Source organism: Pleuronectes platessa, chromosome 12 (assembly GCF_947347685.1).
Source record: "Pleuronectes platessa chromosome 12, fPlePla1.1, whole genome shotgun sequence".
Taxonomy (NCBI): domain Eukaryota; kingdom Metazoa; phylum Chordata; class Actinopteri; order Pleuronectiformes; family Pleuronectidae; genus Pleuronectes; species Pleuronectes platessa.
Window position 1 is genome coordinate 15,253,997 of NC_070637.1, and position 20,145 is coordinate 15,274,141.

The 20,145-nt window shown below is 39.8% G+C and overlaps 1 protein-coding gene across 2 annotated transcripts in view; it reads right to left on the reverse strand.

Annotated features, from left to right (window-relative positions):
- wu:fc17b08 (ligand-dependent corepressor) overlaps window positions 1-20,145 on the reverse strand; it is a 25,374-nt gene continuing 5,229 nt past the window's right edge. Inside the window, exons 2-7 of one of the 2 annotated variants that reach the window (XM_053436784.1) lie at window positions 16,497-16,562; window positions 15,724-15,803; window positions 15,339-15,471; window positions 14,888-15,208; window positions 14,686-14,776; window positions 1-6,306 (exon numbers count right to left, since the gene is read on the reverse strand). In XM_053436784.1, the coding sequence (XP_053292759.1) occupies window positions 1,695-6,306; window positions 14,686-14,776; window positions 14,888-15,208; window positions 15,339-15,471; window positions 15,724-15,803; window positions 16,497-16,562 (5,303 nt within the window). In that variant the 3' untranslated portion in view covers window positions 1-1,694. Of the gene's footprint in view, window positions 6,307-6,444; window positions 12,751-14,685; window positions 14,777-14,887; window positions 15,209-15,338; window positions 15,472-15,723; window positions 15,804-16,496; window positions 16,563-20,145 lie in introns of those variants that run through there. The other variant, XM_053436785.1, reaches the window with a different exon arrangement.

A 20,145-nucleotide genomic window follows, 5' to 3' on the forward strand; every position in this document is an offset into this window, starting at 1 on the left:
AAATTCAAAACATCTTTATATCAACTCCAGCAAAAATACAAAGTTCTTAACACAACGATGCATCATTCTTGGGATTACCACAAATAAAGCAGTTATTTCTTTCTAATATACAAAATCAAAATCTTTTAAATAGCAACTGTAAAGAATAAACATGACCATGTCTGATATTTGGTGGGCTGTCTGAAGATGTGCTAAAATATATTAGCCTGCATGGAGTTCTTAAATAACAATAAAAACATGACTGACATGTTTTGCATTTACAGATGATTCACCCTAATGAGAATTGACCAAAATAAGAAAAATAACACTGTGCTAAAACTGGGACTTTTCCATTGACAATACACTAATGCAAGGTACTACTGTGGAAGTAAAACAAAATTTCACATTATGAGAACATCCTCCTGACAGTAAATGACAATAAAAATAAAAAAAAACATCACAATAAAACTGCAACATATGTGGATACTCAACTCAGAAGTGTGATTAGACTACCCCAAAAAGGTTCTTATCCAACTTGTAAATAATCAAGAGAAAGAATGTTTCACCCTGTAATATGTCATTAATGCTAAAGAGGGCACATACTTTTCAGGCCTTTAATGCTTGTAACTATTGTTGCCACAGTGGCACAAACGCCAGTTTCCCAAAGTCATCTTTTTTTGTTAATTTTTTCAGTACAATCTTCTTAATGCGCACTCATTGTGCATGCATAGACTCGTAGGGAATTAGTATTCTCAAAGATGAGGTGCATAAGAATAGTTTTGTCCTGGAACGATCTCGTTATAAAGACTTCACACATGCACAATTTACTGAGCAGGTAACAGTGACCCGATGAAGAATGACCCGAAACAACATAAAAAAAACACAAACCTCGGTCATGACACATATAGAACATGCCTGTCTGTTTTAACAATTCGGGCTCAATTTAGTTTTAACACCCAATACAACTACATTAAGAACCTGTTTACGTTAATGCTCTGGGAGAATGGGTATATAAAATAAATCTGTCAGTCAACATATGAATTTACAGATGAAGCATGAGGGACAGAAACAGTTGAACGTCAACTGCCTCACAACGGACTGAAACCTTTTATAACTAGATGACAGGGATTTTCACATTTAGCAAAACATTGTATCATTTTACACTTCATAAATAAGGCACCTGGTCACAGCAGTCACACATTCACAATGTTGCGATTGGAAGAGAGGCTGGAGATAAAAACTACCTACAGCCTGGAGCCGGCCTCCCTTCTCACAACACGCTCTCTGAACAGTAAATACAGTGCATGCTATAATCTAAAACAAGAATTATGTACAAAAATGGAGAAAAGAAACAAGAGTGGTGAATGAGTTTGATGTCACCTAGGAAAACTGAATCATAGCTTGAGTTTTGTTATCCTATTGTTATTTCCAGCTGAGTCGAATGCTGGAAAATAAAGCCAAACAGCAACTACATCAGCTAGACATCATGTAGGACATGTGTCGTCCCTGAACACGGAGCGAATGCTCAAAAAAATAATCGGTCACATCCACAATTTCACACTGAAGCTTTACAAAAGCATAAATGAGTTTCAAAATCTGTTCCTTCTTCACATATTTGCCTTCTGAACAGGTATCCTCTGGGGAGGATACTAAATAGATGCTTCGGGTCCTTCTGGATATATTCTAGGTAAAGGAAAATCTTCTTTACAAAGATTCTATTTTGAGAGTGACGTCCTGGTGCGCTTAGCTGGGGTCTGTAAAAGATCGCGAGCTCTTTTTTTTGCAGATTTGGTTGGACTACGCGTCAGCGAGGCAACCCGACGTCTCTTTGCAGAAGATTTTAAAGCACTCCTTCTCGTCAGCGCAGGTACCTCTGGTTTCCTGGCTGGTTTTGGGGATGCACGTTGCTTTGTCATTGACTTTGTGACCCTCTTTGAAGCATGGCTGGGGCTCCCACTCGCAGGCACCGTCACCTCGATCTTTCTCTGGGATCTTGTCAGTACCTGGTCAGGTGAACTTGGAACCTTGACATCAGTGCTCTGTTGAGGGGGTTCAATAGCATTCTCTGAAACTTTGATATCAGTGGTTGCACTATGCAATGATTCCTTTGTTTGGATTTTGACAGGATGTGTTTTAGTCACTGCATGTTTTTCCACCTCCGCTTTCTCTGGTTCACTTGGCATCTTGCTTTTAGATGTATCCGAAAGTTTTTGCTCAGATGCTTTTGGAGACCCGATTCGTTGAGAGCATCTCTTTGGCAATTCTTTTGTAGTTCTGCCTCTTGAAGCTGGACTTTTAATGCCGCGAGCCTTGGCTGCTCTCTCTTGAATGGGATGCTTTACAGCTTTCTTGCTCGCCAATGTTTTCCTCCTTTCCATTTTTGCTGCAGATTCTTTCATTTGTTTACTGACAGGCAGGCGGGACTTCTGGGCTTTTAGAGATGGTTTCAGGCTTGACTTTGCGACCGAATTTGACCTGACTAGTTTTTTCATATTGTTGGTTTTAAGGGTCTTTGCAACCTTTTTCAGTCCAACGTTGGTTTGTTGAACCTGCATCTTCCCTCGGATATTAGAATATTTCCTCAAGATCCTTGCACTAGCTGGATTCTTTGATTTACCAGAGGATTTCTGGGATTCACCGATCTGTACACAGGCTTCAGCAGAGGAGTGTGCCTTTGTCAAAGTTGGAGTAATACTGGGAGGTTCTCTCTTCTCTCTCCCTCTGACTGCATTTGCCTCTTGTTCCAATGCTTTAGCGAGCAATTTCATACTTTTGGGGTTGTTCTTTACGGGAGAAGCAATGGCAAACTTTTTCAAATGTTTCTTTAAGCGCTCTGCCTGTAGGCTTGGAAATACCCCCTGAGAAGCTCCTGATGAACTCGAGCTGTTAAAAAACAGCTGCGTTTCTGATGGAAGTCGTGTATTCACATTCTTGACAATGACAAGGGACTTTGTCTCTGTTGATTCAAGGAACCAGCGACAAATATTGGTAAGATTAAAACCTTTCATGAAAAGCATTTGGACCGGAGAGTATTTCTGGTGCTCTGAAGACTTTTGTTTTCGGGCCCTGCGTTTACTTTTCCATATTGCTGCCTGTCTGTCTGCTTTGTTTTTGTATCTTGCTGTTGGCTGACTCTCTTTGTCCATTTGCACCCAACCCTTTTGCATCTTATCATACCTAACGTTTAAGTTTGAAATTAACTGTTGGTTATCTTCTCCTGTCAGAGTCTCAAAGAATTTGTTAGTAGTGTGTTTTGGGGGGTCAGGCCTTGCAATGACTGGGATTCCTGAACTGTGCAGCAAATCAGAGGGACCGGTCACTGCAGTGGGCTTCACTGGAGTTTTAAATATTCTTTCTGGCATTGTTCTGACAGGGGAAACAGCATCATTCTGCCTTCCAGCTACAGGCAGAGCACTGGTAGAAGGTGCAGCCAATGCCTGTGATCTCAAAGCCGGTTTCTTGTTTTCCACTGGTGGCGGCTGAGCAACAGGCTGTTGGGACATTTCAGCCTTAATGCTTTCACTCCTTAACGGCATTCTTGTGGGTTTTTCTAATTCAGAAGAATTGCATCCATCTTCACTTGTCGACGTGTCTTCTAAAGATGCTTCATTAGGCTTCTGAGGCGGGCCGATATCAACCGCTCCGGTATCCTTTCGGAGAACCCGTTTACTTCTCAGTTGCTGATTCTCATTTGTATTCTCGTCCTCTACAACTTCTGCAGACCTTAGTTTCTGTTTGGAAAGCAATCCACTTTCTACTTCCTTTTGGGGAGTTTCTTCAGAGGTGTTCTCTACTGACGGAGATTGTTCTGTGTTTAGTTCCAAAGTTGTCTTTGGGGCAGTGTTCTGTTGGGACTGTTCAGAGGCAGCAGGGGCAAATGGCCCAGTTAGAAGAGAGGAAGTAGCAGGAAGTGGACTGAAAGGGGGAAGGGGGGGTAGCTGTTCTGGAGATTGAAGAGCATTGGTAACAATTGGTTCTTGGGATGAGATGGATGTGACATCAGGGGTTTCAGCCGGCTTCTGGCTGGTTGATCTTAGTTGTCGTTTGGAATCAGTGCTCTGAGGACTATCATCAGGCTGATCAGCGATGACGGGCAATTTATCTTGGTCCGGTTGAACTCTCTTTTGTTTTCGGACGTGTTTGGTCTTTGAGAGAACTTTAGAATTTGGGCTAGTTGCTGTGTTGGAAAGCGGTTCCGTCACCTTCTCAATTGCAGGAATGTGCGTTTCCGGTAGAGGTTTTTCGAAATTTTCGCTTTCAACAGATGAAGCAATAGTTGAACCAGCAGAGGTTTTCGCTACAATTTGACTCGATTTCACTGGGGTTGTGTTAGGTGAGGTGCTGTTACTTGATCTACGTCTCAGACTTCTGTCAGAGGCCGATACGGGTCTACCATTAACATACCCAACAATCACTGTTTGGGTTTGTTTCAACGGCTTCGGCACAGAGATTACCGATCCTTTTTTTCTACGCCAAGGGGGTAATTCTTTCAAGAGCGAATCAAGTGACTTTGAGGACAAGTCACAGTTATTATCATCCGTAGTCTCTAAAGGCAAAGCACTGCCAACTGCTCCAGATGTTTCCATCTCTAGCCCTTTCCCAATTGGCTCCTCTGTTGAAATTATGCAGCTTGACTCTTCTTCTACTTCAGAGTTGTCATTGGGTTCCTGTGCCTCTGGCTGAAGTTCCTGAAGTTGTTCATCTTGTATCTCCTCCCTTTCATTGTCCTCCATCTCTGCCTCAACTTGATTTGTGGGTGATGGGGCTCTATCCTGCTGTAGAGCAGGTTCACCATCTGACAGTTTATCTGATGAAACCTCAGTCTCAGCTTCCTCTATATTGGTATTTTCTAATGGTTCCGCTGATGTGTTTTCCTCTATCTGCTCTGTACTCTCTGGTATGTCCTCTTGAGGTTCAGGCTCAGTATCTTTTTCTGGTTCAGATGGAGCCGGAGCAACAATCTCTTCACTTGCTGTTACTCTCCCGGAATCTGCAGTTGTGTTCTCTTCTACATCCGTGTTGATATCTGTGTCTTTGTTCTCTGTTGGGGACTGTACTGGAGATGGAGGAGTAGACTGTCCCTTGCTCTGAGACTCTGTTTGACTAGTTTCAACTACATTGTCTACTTCAATGTCTGCTACCTCCACCACATCCGCCGTTCCCGGTATCACACTCTCATCCGACTCCTCTGTGGACATCTGCTGATTTATTTTCTCCCTGCATGCTCCAACAAAAGTTATATCCACTGGGGGTACACCTTCAGGCTTTGAAAGGATTTGTTTAGGGGTCACCAATGTGATCAGATCAGGCATTGGATTAGGACAGTTGCCCCTCCCAGCCAATGTACGAACAGTTTTTAACTCCCAGATTTCGTCTGAGTACAAATGTCCCCTGGTGCTTTTCCTGGCATTGCGGCGAGGAAGTATTTTTCGCTGCCGTTCCTTAAAACACTCTGTAATTGGTTTGTCAATAAAAACAATGTCACAGTGGCCAAGATCAGGGTCAGCCATTCCTCTACATGCAGAGTCTCTTGTTCGATAATCAGGGGATGCCCTGATGGTCTTTCTGGCCGTCCGTGGAGAGCCTGAAGGAATGGTCATGTGGACTGAAAACAGTTTGGTTGGTGTTCCTTTAGCACTCCCAAGAGTCCCTCTTTGCCTAGCGTGTTGTGTGTGACTAGTCTGACTGTGTCTTTTCACAGAGGAGCTGAGCCTAGCACTGTGACTCTCTGTTCTGCTGGATGAATTTGAGTTTCCCTGTCTATCCTCGGATGTGTCTGAGTGAGACGAAAGAGAGGTATTGAGCACGCATGACAACTTCTTGCCATCAGCAACATTGCTGGCCATGATTTTCATCTTAAGAGGTGCATGATCACCGTGCCGGTCTGTGTCTACTGGATAAGTGACCAAAGCACGGTTACTGCCTGCCCCAGGGCGGCAAAGATCCAAAGCAGGGCTAGCAGTCATTGATGCTTTCAGTGACACTGCATTCTCCGGAACTTTCTTCATTGCATAACTGCTTGGGATGGAGTGGGACATATTCTGGACTTCTGACTTGGGAGTAGAATCACAGGAATATTTTAGCTCAGGGCTCGACTTCTCAAGGGCAAATTTTGCATCAGAAAAAGCTTTTCCCTGTGTCCCAGAGGGAGAGTTAAAAGCTTGCATTGTATTGGAGGATGCAAGTGCTTTGACCTCTGTCTGTAGAAAACCTATGGCATCAACCATCTGCCTCTGATGGTGGGGGCAGAGCTTGGCCATAAACTGTTCCAGCGTGGCGGTGGACTGCAGGTCCTTCGCCTTAGCAACACGCAAGTCATGGGATTCACTGAGGGAGAAAAAAAAAAAAGATATATAAATATGCAGCAAGAATAATCAACATTGGTTCATGCTACCGACTTGTAAAACTGTCAAATAGTGGTGGAGGTAAATGCTTGTGAAGAATAAAATCACAAATGCATAACAATTTGAATCATTGCATATTTATTAGAAGAATAAGTGATTTTAAAAGTGAATCATTCGTCCAGTGAACTTTACCAATTACATTGTTACAGCGATTACATTTGTATTTTTTGCACAGTGGTGCTTTTTGTTGCAGTATACATAGAGAAACATTTCACATGCAAGTAGACATTTAGTAATGGAGGCCCACTTTGATGAAAACAAGTCAAACATGTTTATCACTTGAAAGCAAATACATCACGGGCAAATATATAACACATCTTTTATATTAAGTGTTTGTGTATTCAATGATTAGTTTAAAGGATGAAATTTAGATAAAAGCGCTCAACACAAAAAACTGTACAACTAAAAGAAACAAGTATGACTGAACATATGCTAAATTAATTATCCTTCTGAGGTTCTTTGTGCCTATGCAAATGAATTAGTTCACTTGAGCCTATCACTTTCTGTATATGGCTAAAGTGTCAGTGAGGTAGAGCTATTACAACATCCTCCGATTCGTTAGGAGCATTTATACCATCACGTTATGCCAAAATATATTATATTATGATTCTGAAAAGTTTACTTTCTGTGAAAACGAGTCATTCCCAAGGTACGCTGTGGTCTTTTCACAAGAAAATGAACTGACAAATAAAACCACATCTGGATTCCTGAGATGACATGTGACAAGGCCATATTCAGTAATGAAAGAGAGATAGCTTTGAAGAGCAAGAGGTGCTAGCAATTTGAACATTATGAAAATAATAATCATTTGAAAAACTCTGAAACGAATGAACCACCAATCCTTTTGTAACTTGAAATTTGTTGCGAATTCTCCTTTGAGCTCTAGCAGGAACGATACAATATCTCATGCTAGGCTAGCTACATAGCCTCTATGGTAGTTTTCATCTATATAGCAAAGTGGTTTGGTGACATTTCACAGATCAGACAGGTAACCTGCAGGAAACCTGAATATGGATCTTTTTTTCTGTATTGAAATGTTTTGGTATAAGTACTAGATGGGTAGTCAAAAATATAGAAAGAAAACATTGTAGTGTTCATCTTTAAATCCCGAACGCAACAATACAACCTAAAGGTTGAGGCATGAATGTCGAAATGCATGTAGAGTTATAGAAAAAATATGAGGACTTTGTTAAGAGCTTCAGAAATGGTGTTTTGATGCAACTTTAAATTGTGTTTTAATCAAATGTGTGCTGTTTGAGGAATTGAACTGTAAAAAACACACTTGTTGATTTAACAACCTGGTCGTCGACACCTTACCTGAACTGAGTTTATGTGAACATTCATCATGCAACAAAGTAAGACAAATTAATCGTTGAAAATGTTTAGTAAGGTTTTGTTGGCTGTAAAACACAAACTTGATTTTTAGAGCATGTCAAAAGATCTCAAAAGTAACTATCACAGATTAAAAATATATTTTAGAGACTAAAAAAATAGCATTTGCTGCAAATGGAACCTGACAATTTTTTTGCTAAGTTCAATCACTTCCCATTCCTGCTTGTAAAGTCTAAGAAGTAAACTGGAATACCTGAAAAACAAAAGGTAAGGGTTTCATTCCTGAGGGTTTCACTGTTTTGCTTAGCATCGCAGTTAAGGACCTGACACAAAGGAAGGGCCTTTTTCTTCCAGAGTAATAAAATAAACTAACAAGCAGAACCAAACCAAATTACAACCAAATTCCGATAATATTATACAACCACACAACAGTTAATCTACTTGATACATTGTTGACTTGACAGTAAACACACCAATACATCCTCAAAGAACTTTACCATATACAACTACCATCCCACTGGTACCTAGTCCAATCATGCAAACTACACCCATTGTCAATACTTAAAACTATGTAAATGTTAAATCAAATGTAAAAAATCTGTTCATAGATTTAAGGGATTTTAGTCATTTGAAGAGCTAAACCATTTGAAATCAACTTACAATGTTGGTCCTCATAAATTATATTTACCTAACTTATGTTGGAATAAAGTAGGAAAATCTTAAATGTTATCCCTTCACAACTATAACATAAGACAGTCAAATATATCTCTTAAGTATAATATATTTATGCCTATAAATACGTATAAGAATTACTTTGTTTTATTAAAGCCATTTACATTCATGTTACTTAAATTCTGCTAAATCCATTAATAATAAATATTGATTAATAAATACTGCATTTAACAAAAACAATTTCAGACAAAAAGGTTTCTCTAAAAGCAGGACACCATCAAAAAACGCTTTGTCACAACTGTTCAAGTAACAATGAGCCCACATGCTCTATCCCCCCCAAAAAGAAAGCATTGAATAGATCAGGGAGCAATTAACTACGAGGATACACTAACATATTTACATATAGTAGAAATCTTTCAGTGAGCTATGAACCATTACAATAAAGTAGTCTGTTCTGTGTACAAGACACATTGCTACATAAAACAGCTATGAGAACAGTAGACTGTGATATGGGTTTTTGCGATGAGGTAGTTGGCCATTTGATCCGCTACGATAGAACGAAAAAGCATGAAATATGTTGTGTCAATTAACCAAAAGCGCTTGTGTGTCTATAATATATCCATTATAATACACTACACGAGAAAATGAAAGGATATTTGAATTATGCTGGATGATTGTCAATGCAGCAATAAATAATGATGTTAAACAGCGTCTAGATAACCGGACACGTAGACGTGAATTAATTGCTTAAAAAATGATCACGTAGAATGGTTAATCGTTTACAAAAACTTTAACAATGGAGGGAGGGGAGATGCATAAGATACAGTAACAAATAAAGAATACCTGCATTAATAAAAGAAGCCTGTCGTTTTAGTCAGAAGTTTAACATCTAAGATAAAGTTAGTGCTTTTAACTCTGAACTAGATTTTACTGCTTACACCAACTCTCACCTCAAACTGCTTAAGAACTGCACAATTGTATGTCATATATAGCTTATGTCCGTGTTGACTGCAAGTAGTTGGTGAATTATTTCATTTAAAAAAAACATCCGTGTTCATCTAAGCAACAATGAGTACATCTAAAAGGCTAAGAATTCCACAAAGATAAATACCAAGATGTACTAGAGCTTTGTATCAACCTGGTCAAACAATAATGCGTATGGTCTCATATTTTGGAATGTCCTGAGGTATAGATGATAATGCACAATGAGGTGTCCCGATAGAGTAAAAATAATGAACAAGTTAGAGGTAAAACATGTAGTTCCCCCTGCGGCACCCACCGGGCAAACAATTAATTCCGTGAAAATGGCATTTAATGGCTACAAGCCACAAACGTTTAACCTCAACCTTTTTGTATAGTAATATCACCACGACCAAACCGTCTGTATAGTATTAATATTAAGGACACAACATCAACCTGAGAAAAGGTTAAAAGAAAAAAAATAACAAATGTTTAAAGGCAGGGAATCGTTTTCCGCACCCCGAGTTCTTTTTTACTTCGGATAATTAAATTAAATAAGTAAAACATAGTATTGATAACTGTTGTGATGCACACAGTTATTCATTCAAAACATTGAAGTAAATATGTAACAAAAAAATTTCACAAAAAAAATTATAATAATATTTTACTCTCCACGGGGAAATATCATGTCATTGAATTGAGAAATAGCTTAATGTGAAATGAGGCATGGAAGTTACAGTAACTAAAGAGTTAACTAACTCTGCTAGCTAGCAATTATTAGCAAGCTAGCTTAGTCGGCTAGCACTTTAGGCACTGAATGCTTATATTGCTCGAAATTTTTTTATCATAAAACTTTATGGAGGCTAAGAACTTTGAAAAATTACATTACTGCACCTTTTTTTACAGACTCACATGAACACAGGACTGATCGTATTTTCATTCTTTTTTTTAACCTGAAGGTAACATTTTCAAAAAATACCTGAATGTATTTTAGAGAGTTAGAAGTTATCTGCTGCCAAGAGTTAAGCTAATGCACTATATGTGACTGTGAATGATGACGTCACTACGACGGAGTATCGTCCTCACAAACCAGGCAAGTGTTGATAGTTTACCTGAAGAGACAATTCTTTATCACGTGCCATGGGAAAGCACGATGTGTGTGTGCGTGTGTGGACTGCGATTCAGTGTACACATGTATTGATATACTAAAAATAAAAATCTGCCTCTCTCATGTCTTGGAGAAAGAAATGCCAGAGATAGAACCTGAAATCAGATATAAGCGGAGCCCTGAAACACATAGACCTGAAATGTTCTGAAGGCTTCCACTGGCACTGAAATGCTACTGAGAACTAGTTAAGGTAGATTGTGAAGACATCTGAGAGTCACACACACACAGTCGGTGAGACGTCCTGAAATGCTCCCTCAACAGGGTTCTACTGGTACGCTATCCTTTCCCTGTCAGAGGGGACTTGTATGAGGCAATGGTTTAGTTAAGCATGTAGCTGAGGTACACTGTATTTATGTTTACAGTAACTTAAGATCTAGTAGACACATTTTCTTTGACTGAAAAGTATTGCATTCCCAATCTGAACTTCCTGTATATCCTGAGAGCAGTGAAGGCAATGACAAAACTATTACCATTCATATATTACAGCAAAACATACTGGAAAAAAACCGAGGTGGCAAACAAACCTGACATGCTCATAAATATAGGCTTAAATAGGAGAGTGAAATTCTGGACAACACACCATGCTACTCTGACGGACACATATTTGGGATAGTGTTTAGAATTGATGACCATTTGGAGTCATAATAATGTTTCTCCAGTTCAGTCCTTGGTATTAGCAAAACAGTGACAGACTTTCACTGTCAACCATAAACAGTTTAAATAAGAAATGTTAAATATTCTTTTACATAAATTTGCCAGGCTTATTTTCTCAATATAATTTACGTATGACCATGTGATCTGAACAGTACTGAGAGAGGACACCGAGGGGCGCCACCTCCATAAGGATGATTCAGTTTGGCTCTGTATGTAAAGAATACATTTGTATAGCCAGGCATGAGTATTTCTAAATATAACCCAAATAAATAATCATTAGTTAACAATATACTGTGGTACATTACAATTCTTGACAAATACGTATTTAAGTGCATCTTCCAAGCACAATATTTAGGGCAGGTAGATAGATGGCCATACACAAACATTTTGATGTATAAATGACCAGTGAAGGATAAGATTACATAAGTAAATAATAAATATGAGTAATTTGGTTCAAAATTTACACAAATGTTAAGGTTTTATGGGGAAAAACAAGTCAGCTAGTATCACTGCCCAACAAATACAACATTACTGTTAAAAACCACATCATTATAGGGATTCCACAGATATCACTCATTTGATGAGAAGCTTCCATCGTGTGAATCATTCCCATTCTCTTCAGATGTACCCTCTCCTTTCTCAGAAACAAGTTGCTCTGGGATTTGCTGTTCTTTCCTCTCGGGGTCACATGAACCGCCCTGCTCCTCTAGCTGGCTTAACAGCTTCAGTTTCTTTTTTGGGGGATGCTTCAGGGTCCCCAGTCGCTCTTTAACTTTGTATTCCAGGGTGCTGTGTGGAATACCATAGATAGATTGGGCTTTGGACACGCTCATTTTCCCACCCATCACCACCACAATAGCCTCTTCCAGCAGGTCAGTGTTGTACTGCCGATATCGCCCGCGTTTCTTTCTTGGCTGTTTGTTACCTAGGTCTGCCTCTGAATCCAGAGGATAGTTTCCCCCCAAGGCTTGGCGGTCAGTGATGTAAGGCCAATATTCCTTCTCCGAACCTGAGTTAATAACACCTCTGCTGCTCTTTTTCTGGATCTGCCTGGGTACAATGGAGTGCAGCTTCTTTCCCACACCGTTCTCACAAAATGAAGCTGAATACTCGGTGGACAAGGAATCCCATGACGGGTCTGACCCTGCAGCCAAAACTCGCACCTGGGGAATCTTAAGGTCGTAAGATGATGAATGAGAAAGGGAGAGGCTGTGGTCCATAAAGGCCTCCTGGAGGTTTCCTTTCTCACAGGCAAGTGACTTGGTCAAAAGTCCAGCAGCTTCCAGTAACCTGGGGAGGTCTTGAAAGTGGTCCGCAGCCTCACTGTTGGCTTTGAGTTTGAGGAGAGCCCCAAAATGAGTAGATCCATTTCTGAAAAGGTCAGTGGGTCTGGAACTGTGGTTATGGCCGAGAGGGGAATCTGGGTCGCTCTCCAGATCGGCCTCCTCTTTGATGTGCAGCGAGTATGCGAGAGACGAGGAAGGTTTATAACGGATGGAGTGGCCGATATTCTCCCTCCTCCTCCCATCCTGTAGGCTCTTCATAAACAGCCCGACCTGTCCGTCCGCTCTCAAGGATCGCCTGATTGGATGGAAGGAAACTGGGTGTAAGCAGAGCTTGCACAGTGCCTTTGTATTTTAAAAAAAGGAGGATGGGTTGGGGTGGGGAGGATGTTGGCCACTCCTTTATTATATGATCTTGCTTTGGTAACATCACTATTTTTTAGAATGACTGCGTTTGTGTGTGTGACTTTTAAGAACAAAAAAAAAAGGCTCAAGTTTGACAATCTTTTATTTGCTTGCTTTAAAGATTGTGTACAAATTTTGCATCAACATAAGAAAAAAAAAAAGTTACAAAAAGAAAGGGCAAAGAAACAATGAAAAATAAAGCAAAGAAAAAGGAGCACTTAACCGTCTTAGAATTCTTGTGGCTCAAAGGGCACAGCCAAAAGGAGGGATCATTTGTTATTGCAGTAAGGCAGCTTGGCATTTAGCTATTTAACAGGGCATAATAAATGTGCCACACAAAATATCTAATGCAAATAAAGCTCTCGACATTTTGTGTGTGACGTTACCACTAAACAAGCACAGCAATAAAAGAGTTAGCCAGCAGGTTTGTGTATTAAACTCAAAACCTAATTCTCTAACTGAAGTTTCCACAGCATAGTCAATTTATCTGTGTCAAATTGCCTGAGATCCTGCTATTATTTCATATTTATATCCCAGCTCCTTTAAGAAACTAAATAACTAATTTGAGGTTCATTCTTCCATAGACGTTGACCATAGAGGGTTTTTAAATAGATACTATCCATTTTTTATCAAACTGAAGAGAGTGTGCATGTTGTATAAGTATTAAAAAGTAAAGTGAAAATTAGAAGCAGATTTTTTCATCACTAGACTATCAGCTATGTTGATGCTTAATTATTCCCTAGCATTATATTTGATTTTAGGGCATGTCCAGTCCAATATAGAAATAATAATAATTCTAGCTTAAGATACATTTTTAAATGTTTGATTTGATTAAATGGAATTAAAATGGCAATTTGTTGACACAGAAAACAATTAAAATTGGATGGAGCCCTCTGATTCAAATGAGTGGAATTATGAGGAAATGTTTATCTGACAATGCTCTAGAAAATCATGTGGGAATATGTCTGTTGGAAGCATGTGTGATGTACAGGCAATGCAAACACTTAGATACTAAACCAAATGAATGCAATCTTTCCTTAAAAGAGAAACATGGCATGCAAATGCAAATTAATGAATTTAACACCTCTGCTAGTGGGGTGTTAAATCACAAAAGCATATCTACTCTACTGCCATTGTGCAAGGTTTTAGTCCTAAAGAAACATTTGCTAGTTTTCTTTTTTGACAAAGGTCGTTACTCACCTTGCATATAGATGCAAGAATATAAGCAGGGCTGCAAGTCCTGCAGTAAATCACCATTAAGCCAGCAGATGCTTTGCCAGACATTAATGAACAAAAAACTAAAAAAACAAGTCCAAAACTAACAGAATCCTTTTAAGCCACAATAGCTCAACATGCTGCCTGTGCTGTCTCTAACTGGTAATGCCAGTGACCTGTCAGACAACAAATCGGGAACAGGCAGTTGCATGAACTTTTAAGTCTGCCGGATAAAGCATTCTGAGTGAGAGCACGGTGCAAACTGCATCCTCAATGGTGCTCTGGAGTGAGGTTTAAAACCAAACCCGAGCAGCAGAAGCAAAAGGAAGATGTTGCAGTCAGTAAAAACTTTTACCTTTTTCTTTGTGGCAAAAAAACATTTCTGTTAGCACAACCCTGTTTGTTGTTGTTCATTTTCATCAAGCAACCAAGTGGCTGAGTAATCTCCAACTTCAGGACTGAAAATGTAGGACTCAGCTTCTGACCATGCAGTGATACCACTGCACATGACCAGTAGAACATATCCAGTAAATTCTGAACTACATGTTATAATATATTCAAAAACATTACTGGGTGTGAAGACTAAAGAGAAAGAGAAAGTATGTTATCTTACCCCTTTAGCGTGGGTGGGGCTGGAGAAAGGCATGGACTACGGGCAGGCAGGCTGCTGCGACTCTTTTTGATGGATAGGTCCAGGACTCCGTCTGGAAAAAGGTATTTAGATTTAACATTATGTTCAGACTGGCCCATCGCGAGTACACTACTTCAGTCCTGAATGCGCTGCTCTGTTGGGGAAATGTTTAACTTCACACTACCTTGTTCAGTGGGCTCAGAAGGGGTCTTCTTGATGGTGAGGTCAAGAGGAGCATCCTGGTCAGCCATGAGGAGCTTGCTAAGGACGGGGTTCTGGTTGTGCGCAGGCCCAGCCCCGCTGGGAGCAGGGCTGGCAGAAGGAGGAGCCCCTCTGAGCGAAGGAGTGGTCGGCAGGCTTTGGTCAGAGCAAGGCTGAGAGTCTGAGACACTGTCCTGAGGGGGGCTGTTTTTTGAGGTATATTCGGCAGCAAACTGTCGGATCATTCTCTGAAGGATCTCTCGAGCAACTACTGGAATGTGTGGGTCCGAGAAATTTGGCACATCTGAAAGGAAAAGAACACAAAGAAAATCTGTTTCGACTGCATTGCTTAACAGCTATAAGTGATCTTAAGTAAACAGTCACAGATTCTCTTGATCTGAGCTCCAGTGTCAGATTAACGTGTTTTAACTCACCTTTTCTGTAGAGGACTGCATTGAGAAATTCCTCTGCTTGTTTCTCTAGTCTGCTGACTGAGGTCTGATCTTTCCCAAGGAGAGGTTTGGGTGTATGTTCAAGCTCCTCCTTGCTTAAGCCAATTAAGTGCTCCTGTCAAATGACAAATCTGTTAAGTCAGTTGTTTTCACAAAGTCCATGTCAATGGTCAGCCAGTAGTATTCGGAGAACAGAATACATGTAGATTGCACAGGACATAAGACTTTTATTGTTTATTCAGTTGACTGATTTCCCTTCACTTAAAAAAGGTAATTAATGTCCTATGCTCTTTCACCACAGTTACAAGATTGTAGTAACAGAATAGAATTTATTGAGAAAGCTAAATAAAGAAACAAGAAATCTTACCTTTACTTTGTCTCGTCTCAAACAGCAGAACGCACAATTTTCATCAAACGACCAGTCAGATACTGCTACTGGCTCCAAGTCTGTGGACACAAAACACATGATTGACATCTTTTATTAGTTTGTGTTGTGCAAATAACTCTCTTCCAAGGCACTGACGTGGATATACTATATAGTATTTTCTTGAAAAATACCATCCCCTTCCATACCGTACAAACACACTGTCAAGCTACAAATATAACTCATAAAAACATGCAGGGTCCGATATTCAGTTTGAATCTAATATTCTTCAGAGACCAATTTAATAGGAGAAATACATGACTGGAATTAATGAGCGGACCGTAATGGAGGTTTTTAATTTGTTTAAAAGAAACTGACAGATTGAGCAAGACTTTTACTTAAAAGCGTTTACAGTACACTGCTTAACCATCTACTGTATAAAGGTCTAAGTAGACTTTGACAGCCCTCTTACTGAAATGTATTGAAAAAAACGTAAATAATGCCCACTATTGTCTCATTAACATCATGCATTGTAGACTTTAACACTGGCCCCACGCCATCTAAAACACCAACTTTGTGAGAGCACAAGACATCTTCTCTTCCGCAGCCAGAGGGGCTGTCTTGTAATGTCGATGTAGAGGGGTACCAGATGGTACAATGCAGCAGCATTGTCAAAATGAACACATACCAGATTGCACTCACAAATGTCTCATTCTTGGCATTCATACATTTGTATGTTCATGGCATGATGAATATAAGTGGTCGGAGATACTTACCCTTAAATAATTTTAGGTCTTCTACCAGCTCTGGACCAAAAAGACCATCAAGAATGCTCTCGAACCCTGAGGTAAGAAATGAAAATAAATTAAATGTGCTGTTGTCATTCAAACAAAAGCAAACGGAGCATACCCATTTTGAACTTCATATATTTTTTATTTTAGTCTGAATCAAGGTTTGGTGCTAAACCCGGCAGCAGCATCACAGAAACTCAAATGATTTACAACACAAGATATCACAAGTGCCCAAGGGCCCAAATTAATTTGTTGTACTGAAGCAAAAACATTTGGAAAGAACTTGGCATTTCATACGATTGTGTCTTATCCATACACTCTGGCTTGTCTTTGCAGTTCTACTTCATCTTAACAACGCTTGGCTGCAAGCAACCCTGTGCTGCTAAAACACACATGATCGGCTTTCACCGCAGGTTTTTACTTCGACAGTATATACATGCACTCCATCCTCCTGTTGCCAAGCAACTAAAGCACCTACAGAGTTGGGAGTGACTGCACGTTTTAACATTAAAAAGAAACAGCCAGTCAAGGCTGGTATTTGACAGTGTCAAAGTACCTATAGAATATCATGGATCTGGAATTCAAGCAAAAGCAAATCACACTCCACTGAGTAATGGTTCACAGATTAGCAACTCAACTCAATACCAAAACATCCTATATCACGTATACAAGGCTGAGGAAAATCTTATATGCACTGCTGATGAGATGGTTGCATCCTATAGTCACAGCTGTTTGAAAGAGTGTGGTGGGCTGCATAGGGCTTCGTTAAACATGCATTAACCCCACAATATGCAATGTCTGCTTACTGCCGCAGGGTAGAAATAACCAATCCAAAATAACGACATGCATTAAATGAAGCGCTAAAGAGGTCAGAGGTAACATCTGTCTACTGAACTGGATCATACATGAGAGAGGGAACAATATCCCGAATGTATATTTCTACTCACTTTTAAAAGACAGGAAAAATCCTGGATCAAACCACCCATGAATAAACATAACACAGAGAGAGAGGTCTGTCAAAAAGCTATGTCAAACAAATGAATAAGTAGCATTGAAAATTATAAATGTTTAAGTCTTAATAAAAATGAATATCACAAATTGAATTAGCCAATGCACTGAATTGGTTATCTACAAATTATAGTGAAGGCCTACTTACAGCACGTCTTCTTCCTAAACTCGCAGTGAATTCATATAGAGGCTGTCATCTGTTCAAATGCCCTCGCTCTGCTTCCCCACAAATTCCCACCCACTTTTCAACAGCCAAACATAAAGGCGAGGGGGCAAAGTGGTGAAACACAGCCTTGCCTATAGCTGCAGCGCGAGTCTGTTTCTGGGTTAGTGCACAGGACTTCAGCTGAAGCTATCCAATCCCATTTCTGAAATATTTCAGAGGCAGGGGGAGAAAAGTAGGTCATCCACTTTCGTTTGACAGAGCAGCGGCATGACATCAAACTACTCTTCAGGAATTCTGTTTAGGGCATTTAAAATGTGTCATACTGTAAACCATGACTTTGAGGCAATATTAACACTTGGCATACCAACTGACAGAGCACAGTGTGCTGCAGAGGCTGATGAAAAGAGCCTCTCTGCACGAGCCTCGTTTTAGGAGAGGCAACTTAAATTCAGAGGAGCAAGCTGCCTGCATGTGCTACGGATGAAATATTAATAGTGTGCGTAGCTGTCATGCAAGCTCTACAAAATAAATGAGTTTATAAAAAGATTGAATAATGGCCACAGTTAAAATGCATGATAAATGGAATAAAAAAAGGCACCCACAAGTAACTGCATTTCATGCCCCACACTTAACTACAGATCCCATCTGTCGTGCACTTTTGGATGCAGAAATAACAGCGGTGTTACAGGTCTATTTCCAATTAAATGCAACTTTTACCAATTAGTTATGCTGAAGAGGGAATTAGGCCACCACTGAGCTGCTGCTACACATATCTGGTTTGATATGCAGTGATCAGATAGCCCCCAGATACAATAATAATAAACGCAGGATATAGAGGTATAAATTGAGAATGGGAAAAGACAAAGAAAAGGCGGAGCCCAGTACTTTGTGCCATCGGGCTTATCGTAGACAAATGCAAAGAAATTCAGGACAAAGATTATCAGGTTAATGAGGCTGGAAATCAGCCATTGCAAACATGGGGCGAACGAACGCCTACAGGCCGAACTGCATTGACAACATGACATTGAGCCTCATTAGAATATTTAGTCCTTTATCCAGAATTGTCGTAGATTTTTTTTTTTTCTTAGCTTTACTCTTTGACGGAGAGAGTTAGTCACTTATAATGTCAATCATCCAACTCTATATTAGGGAACGATGATTCAAGAACATTTCTATTTCCATACCTTGCTGGCTTTTTTTTTAAACTCCAAATACATATTGGGACTTGTCTTCAGGTAGTTTACAGTTGAAGCCTAATTCGCACAGAGGTATGAAATGAAAAATAAAAAAATAACATCTCCAGCTTTGCTGAAATGAATAAAATCAAATCCCATCCAGTTACATTGCTTTGGGCCGATAAGTAATTCAAAGCCCAATAGCCCATACTTAAAAAATAAAACCTTTAAATTCAAGATATTTCAATGAGTTTTGAGGAGAGATATTAACATTTCAGGACTTTATAGGGTCTTCGCTCGTGTTTATAAGCACATATGGTTTAGAATTGTGTCCACTGGGGCTGCAATGTTCGACAAATTTCAGCACTTCCTTCCTCAACATTTATAAGTGATGTGCTCGTCGACGTTTGGGCCTGTACCTCAATAAATTATTCAAGTTAAGCATCAGCCACGAACCTTGACCGTGAAATATTTTTCAGGTCATTTCATGTATGTGCACGGAGAACAACTGCTCTTCCCAATCTGCCTTAGCCTTCCTCTGACCTACATCCCTGGCCAATGAGAGGAGAGTAGGAGATTGGAAGAGAGGGAATGTTTGGATAGTGTGACATCCTTGTCCTTCCAAAGAAATCCCACAGCTTAACCTTCGTAAATCCTAACATTAACCTACGCTGTACTCTGCTGTAAACTGAACATTATGCATGAAATAAATCTCTTTTCTGCTTACTGCTGAGATCTTGAACTATATTGGTTGGTAGTATAGACAAAACTTACATTTTCTCTTATCAAACCCCGCACAACATCAGGGGGCAATGAGCAACCCTTCATCATTTTTGCAGCGAAGCAGTACAAGATTATAGCACAGTGCATACTCATTATAATGTCTTTAATTAAATAAAGCTTTATGTGACACTATACTGCAGTAGGCAGTAGACTAATTGGCGGTCGCTGAAAGACGCCAACCAGAATCCCAAAATGATCATATTCACAGTGCTCTTTCAGCAGCAAAACACTAAATCATAGATTGTTTGAAAAAAGAAGTGAATTGATTAATGCTCATTAATGTATTCAGCGAGCTCTACAGCGTTCAAACCCTCCTGTATTCCAATAGCGGCACGAACAAAATGAATGTTCAGAGTGCTCTAGATTTATGTTCCATCAATGCATATCTAACCCCAAAAATGTTCTATAAAGCTCGAACAGCAGGCCATGTAGCATCTTTTACTTCAACAACCTCGCCCACTTCTCTGCTTTTCATGTTGCACTGGTCCACGTAACATCCATA